This window comes from Grammomys surdaster, unplaced genomic scaffold, assembly GCF_004785775.1.
Source record: "Grammomys surdaster isolate TR1022 unplaced genomic scaffold, NIH_TR_1.0 843, whole genome shotgun sequence".
Classification (NCBI taxonomy): Eukaryota; Metazoa; Chordata; class Mammalia; order Rodentia; family Muridae; genus Grammomys; species Grammomys surdaster.
In genome coordinates, this window is record NW_021605262.1 from 99,821 (window position 1) to 107,025 (window position 7,205).

Below are 7,205 nucleotides of genomic sequence, written 5' to 3' on the forward strand. Positions count from 1 at the left end.
CTGTATCTCTGTATCTATCTATCTATCTATCTATCTATCTATCTATCGATACATCTATGTATCCATCTCTGTATGTATGTATGTATGTATGTATGTATGTATGTATGCATGCATCTATCTATCTATCTATCTATCTATCTATCTATCTATGCATCTATCTATATATCTCTGTATCTCTGTATCTCTGTATCTCTGTATCTCTGTATCTATCTATCTATCTATCTATCTATCTATCTATCTATCTATCTATCGATACATCTATGTATCTATCTCTGTATGTATGTATGTATGTATGTATGTATGCATCTATCTATCTATCTATCTATCTATCTATCTATCTATCTATCTAATCATCCATCTACCCAGCATCTATCACTTCTCCATGTCTTTCTGTATGTTAATTATGGAATCTAACTATACTACTTATGTATATCTACTTATGTATCTATCAACTCTCTAGCATCTGTATCATCCACCTACCAATCCATCTCTCCATTGTACCACTTTTTCAAGCAATGAAAACCACTTCAGATCCTCTTTCCTATGTATAAGCAGTATTCATAAGAGAGACTCATGTTGAGATGTTTACAGAAAAACAAAGGTGTCCATCTTGAACCAGTTGTAATGACTTGAACAGTGTCTTAAAGACAGTTCTAACCCCTGGCTCCTGAAAACCATGCCTATGGTCTTACTTGAACATAGAGTATATGTTGATATATTTGATGGAGATCTGGAGATGAACTCGTCTTGGGGTTAGATTAGACTCTAAAATCAATGGTTGTTATCTGTGTAAGACAATATGAGAATGGAGAGGGAGATTTGATGTAGAGACATGGGGATGGCCACGTGACACATCCAGCAGAGAGTGACTATATGGCCTGCGTGACTGTGAGGATGGAAGAGCTGAAGAGAAGAGCTGAAGCACTTGTATGTCAGCCTGAGGAGAACAGTGGTCTCTCCACCCAGCCTCTCAGAGCCACAGCTTTGCTTTGTAGACTTCTGTTCCTCAGATCATCATCATCATCTCTCAGACTGTGTCAGGCAGGGGTGCATGTCGAGAGTGTCTGTGACCCTTGCTGCAGTGTCACATTCATGATAGTCTCAAGGCAGCTTCATGCTTTGCTCATTTCCCAAACTCACCCCAAACAACCATAGAGCTTCCTATTGGTCTGCACGGACAAAATCAGGGGTCACGGGGCTGCTGAGCCTGGCTTGAGATGACTTGGCCATTTTTGGTTTCCAGACACCCCAACAGAATGGCATCAGTCTCACTATAAGATTGTGGAGACCGCCTGGCTCCATGATAGGGATGTACCTCACTTGGAACGCAGACTTGACATTCATCATGCTAAAGTTTAAACTAGAGAAAACATAGGCGTCTTCCATATTCTAAACAAGACCTTTAGAGGCTAAATTAGACTCATAAATTAGCTTTTTAATACAGCAAGTGTTACTGTCATCTGTACAAGATATTGGATAAGTTTTCTTTAATTTTATTAGTTGTATTCATTTTATGTGTATGTGTGTGTCTGTGCCTATATATATGTATGTGTGCTCTGTGTGTGTGCCTAGTGTCTATGGAAGCTAGAAGAAGGCACGGGATCTCCTGGAATCAGAGATGTGGATGACTGTGAGCCACCATATATGTGCTGGAAACTGAACCTGAATCTCTTGTGCGATCAATAATATTAACTCCGGAGTACACTTTCTAGCCTGGTCTATGCTCTTCTCAAGCACATACAACTAGAATGATCTTTAGGCTTCAAAAGAAGGTGGTGGTGGGCAAAGGAGACCACACAATAAGTGTAGCTTGCAATCATGCCTACACATCTAATGTAATAAACCAGCTAGGAAGCTGTCACTCCAGGGCCGTGGATGCCACAGCGCTTGGACACCTCCTATAAATAGAGGTGGCTGTTTGTAATTTATTTGTGATTTGGGTAGTGGATGGAGGCATGGTTTTTTTTATGCCAGAAGACTTTTCCGTAATGAAAATCATCCTGTGATGATTCTGGATTGAAGATCAGCCTCCTGGCCCACCGGAGGCATTTCCCATGTCCTCAGACAGATGTGTGATTCACAGCCGAAGGCTGTGTAAGTGACTACAAAGTCTCATTCTACTCCTTTGGGCGCAATATCTTGTTCAAGTGTCTAGATGTGGAGATTCTGTATCATTAGGTAAATGAGCAAAAAGGAATGGCTTCCTTTAAGGACTCCTTAACACAATTATGCCAGTGATCGACCATAACTTTGAACACTTACTTATTTGCTTTAAATCTATTACAGAGTAATGAATCAACTCTCAGGCATTGGCCTTGACTACAATTACATAGTGGTTGTCTTAGGGTTTCTATTCTTGTACAAACATCATGTCCAAGAAGCAAGTTGGGAAGGAAAAGATTTATTCAGCTTACACTCCCACACTGCTGTTTATCACTAAAGGAAGTCAGGACTGGAACTCAAACAGGTCAGGAAGCAGGAGCTGATGCAGAGGCCATGAAGAGATGTTACTTACTGGTGTGCTCCCCCTGGCTTGCTCAGCCTGCCTTCTTATAGAACCCAAGATTACCAGCCCAGGGATGGTACCACCCACAATGGGTCCTCCCACCCTTGATCACTAATTGAGAAAATGCCTTATAGCTGGATCTCATGAAGGCATTTCTTCAAGGGAGGCTCCTTTCTCTGTCATAACTCCAGCTTGTGTCAAGTTGACACACAAAATCAGCCAGTACAGTGGTATTGAATGTTGGCTATTGCTATCGCTATTAAAAATAGGGGTTGGGTGGGATTCAGTTTGACTTCAGCATCTTAAAATGTTCTGTGAAGGGAGGTGATCTGAGTGGTGATCATTACAAGAGAGACTTTAGAAATAGCATCAATGGTATGGGACACAGAGGCAGGCAACTGGTGGGTGGTTGCTAAAGGCGTCATTGTACAAGGAAGCTCAGTTCTTTTCTGTGTAACTTGTTGGGTTCCTCAGGAAGCATAGGGCTATGGCTGCCCCATGAACAAGAGCAGCAAGCTTGTCACTAGTGAGAACTAAGCAACCAATGATCAAGTCACAGGAGAAGCAGAAAGGGAATGAGCCAAAATGTGGAGAAGGTTTTCTGGCAAGCCAGAGAATGTGGAATGGAGAAATACAGTCATCGAGGGGCCGAGACAAGATGAAAAACTCACACAGGAATTTGGGTGTACGTGGCTAACTTAGCCTGGGGACTGCCACACTGCTAGCTCCCGGGGAGCATGCAACTCATACTGTGTCCGTGTCATAGTAGGGGAGTGTTTCAGTTGTGGGACACTAGCCAACAAAACAGACTCCCCAACTGTGCAGTTGTTTATTGCTACTTAGCAGGAAGACTGGACGTCATAAGTCTGTAGGCATTTGCCACGAGTTCATGTGTTTACTTAACAATGCACCCATGCTGAAGCATTGGTGCCTCTGAGCCCAAATCATCCACTTGGCTTCACACTGCCAATATCATACGCTTTAAACCAGATGCTGGGGACAGAGCTGCCTGGCTTCAGATAAGTCTTATCATCACTAGTGGCAAACTTTGTGCACAGGCAGAAGCATGGTAATCCTTAAGTTCCACTATTCACAGCCTCCCCTCAGAGACCAGGAGCAGGCAGAGGCCCTAAGAATGAGCAATAGTTTCATTTGCAATACAAAACACAAGTTTTTAGCAGTGAACCATATTTTGAGAAATGGTTGCAAATGAAGCAACATTACCAACTTTCAGAAGTGTGTCATGACAGACCTATGCCACAGTAGTTCCCCATAATTCCATTTGCCAACTACAACACATTTGTAGTTTAAGATTTAATAGAAAATTAATGGATTCATATCTGTATCTGAACATTGTTCAGAAGTTGTTCTGAAGTTTGTTCTGAAGTTTGCCCCTGTGGCAAAACACCTTTTACCTTCATGTCTGGCACATACCCTGGCTGCCTACTTTGATCTTACGTGACTAGATGATTCTTAAACATTTTTTATTTTATTTTACACAAGCATGGCTATAGTGCAGATCTGCGCCGCAGGAGATGAGAGAAAGAACTCCTTACCTGTCTACCCAGAACGAGTAGTGTGATGAAGAATATGGAGAGGGACACGGAGCCCATGGTCTTCAGGTCTTTCCAAATGCCTGGTCTATTGAAAACACAAACCAACAGGAAGACAGACAGATGGACAGACAGATCACAACAGCACACGACATGCATACAAGACTTAGAATCCTAGTAGTGACAAACTCCCGAATCCCCAGTGCATTTCCAGATTTCATCCCAGCCAAGTACACATTTCAAATATATCACAAACCCCGATCTGCATAAAAAACACAAATAATTAAGTCCATATATTGAGGACACAGTGAACAAAAATATGTGTAAATTATCACAGACTTTTACTTTGCATGAGTTCTATCAGCTATAGGAGGAGAGACTTACAGAATACTAATCCAGTCTATTAAGGCTCATGGGATCAAGAGGGATAATTGGATACATGGTTTCTTTGGTGTTTTCATTATTGCTCTCAGAAAAGAGACAGTATCTTTTAAAATTATCGACTGTATGAGGTATAAAAATGAAATAAGGAAGTTAGTTCCTACAAGGGTCTCCCAGGTGTGACAGGTACAGTTTATATAACACTGTAGCGGATGCACATTCTTAGTACATTATGTAATCCTGTACCACAGAGGCAGGAATTCCAGTCACTGCTAATCTGCCCTCAGGTTCAGGTGACCACTGTCAGCTTGCTGCTGAGCTGGGCTGGGCCTCCCCTTCTTACTACAGCAGTCAGAGCAGCAACTTAGCACCCCTGCATTAATGCCAGGAGGCCTCTTCTGCAATCCTTGGCAGTGGTCTACATTTTCTGGCAAGCAACGATCCCACATTTGAGCATAAGGAAATTCTGAAAAATACTGGGTAATTTTCCCAGACACTGTCACACAAACAACATGGTGGTAGGTAATTGCTTTCTCCATTATTTATCCGGCTCGGTGAGTTTCCATTTTTCCCACTGAAGGTTCAAGGGCAAGTGGAATACCAACATTCAGTGTAGCTCAATGAGCTCTGAAGTAAGGACTCCAGGACTTGAATTGTGAGTTAAGGGATTTTGGAGAAGTCCTTTTGAATGTCACTGCCCTCATCTGTGACAGGGGATGTACATGCCAATCTTCTGGATCAGATTTGACACACCTGGCACATAGACTGGCCCGCAGCACTCTCATGGCAAACGGTGATTTCAGTATTAAGTGCAGTGCAATGTCAGATATTTATATACCAGGACATTCACTGACCCTCAGCAAACTCTCCCCAAATGGCCCTGGTGATTTCAGTACTAAGTGTGTGGCGACAGTGGAAGGAGATGGCTAGAAAATTGGAAAAATGGAGATCGGTAAATTTCACAGAAAGGAAAGTGTGAAAGGTAAGGAAGGGTAGATCCCAGTGGCTTAGGCTCTGGAGCCTCAGAACCCTGCAGAAGGACAGGTGCGCATTTGTGCTCTTCCCCCTGGATCACACCTGCCGAGCCTGTTAAGATGCTGAGGTCTTCTACTATGAGGAGGACTCTATTTGTCCAAGAATTGCTAGAAAGGTGCCGGTGGCACAGTTTAAATGGGTATGGAAAGCAGAGACCTAACAACCACGGTGACATCAGATAATTTTAAACTCATTTCCTTTTTTTTATGTTAACTATACAGACATAATGATAGGTGGTTAAAGAGGGCAGCATAGCACAGCTACCAACCCTGGAAGATGCAGGTTGAACTTCTGCATGCTCCTGTTATCTAGCTTTGTAAGCCAGGGGACAAAAACAGAAATGACAGTCCCTCTTCTCCTTGAGCATCAATCAAACTAAGAATAAAAAGCTAAGCATACAGGTCAGAGTTTTGTGGTAGTTTTTCAGTGACAAAAAAAAACAGAGTCAATTCCCTTTTGATGTCTAGGTAAGAGTCCAAGGGCCTCAACTACATAGAGAGAAGGAGTCAGAGGCAAGGTCCTCATATGGATTCAGAACGTGGTTAGGTTTCCATTTAACATATAGAAAGTTCACATAATCAAGCCACTGGGGATGCCATTCTGGGTATGCCTCACACCAGTGCTCCATGGATGAGGTCACAGAGGATGGGGTTGACACCTTGGTCCCATCTGTCTTTCATATCTTCCAATGGGATATCTGGAAAAAAGCCAAGGCTCTCCTTTTTGATCTTGGAGGTGATAAAGTACAGACCCCAATAAAGGTTACAAAAAGCAGTCCCCAGGGAGCCTGAAGAACGTTGTGCACCAGTAAGTGGGAGGAAGCCCTTTTCTGTTGTGAAATTTCCTGTCCATTCAGGAAGAACTGAATTTTCTCAAAATGTTCTCCCCAAACCATCTTTTATTGAGTAAGCAAAAAGGACTGCCAGTGGTTACTGTTGGCTCTCCTCATGAGAGAACCTCTGCAGACAAATGGTGCTGGGACCTTTGAAATCTGAAATCTTGTAGCGATCCATTCTTGGGCTGCTCTGCTGTTCAAGAGCGTGTTGATGGGGTGGGCAGTAGAGAAAATCAAGTCCCGGATATATTCCCGAAAGTCAGATCCTCTGCTTTGCTCACTCTGTCAGTTTCCTGCTACAGCTGTAGCACAGGCGCCTTCCACGGAGAGGCTCCAAACCACAGAAATGCATACTTGCAGAGTACTGGAGGCTCTGAGCATGAAGTCAAGCTGATCTTGGAGTCGTACTCCTCTGAAACCAAGGCTCTTCCTCATTTCTTTCTAGCTTCTGACAGCTTGCTGGCTACCTGTCATGCTTTTGACTTGACTATGTATGTTGTCACTCCAGAGTCTGACTTCATCATCACTGGGTGACTTCAAGCACTTGTGTATCTGTCTCTTCATGTGTGATCTTAGAGGACTACAGTCATTCTGGGCTAGAGGCCACCTTCCTCTTGTTTGACCTCATTTTAATTTAATTTTATCTTTGGCTGTCTTATTTTCTCATAAGCTCACATCATGAGGTCTTTGAAATTAAAATTTCAATGTATCTTTGAGGTGGGCAGTGTCATAATTTGAAGCATTGAATGGGTTCAGCTATTCACATAAAATGATAGTTCAAACTCAATTCATTCTTTCTCTCTCTCTCTCTCTCTCTCTCTCTCTCTCTCTCTCTCTCTCTCTCCCAAACACACACACACACACACACACACACACACACACACACACACACACA

The 7,205-nt window shown here is 42.8% G+C and overlaps 1 protein-coding gene across 1 annotated transcript in view; it reads right to left on the bottom strand.

Moving 5' to 3' along the window:
* Positions 1 to 7,205, bottom strand: part of Adcy2 (adenylate cyclase 2) — a 354,940-nt gene that overhangs the window by 31,751 nt on the left and 315,984 nt on the right. Inside the window, exon 19 of the mRNA XM_028782705.1 lies at positions 4,063 to 4,147. Within this exon, the coding sequence (XP_028638538.1) occupies positions 4,063 to 4,147 (85 nt within the window). The remainder of the gene's footprint in view (positions 1 to 4,062; positions 4,148 to 7,205) is intronic.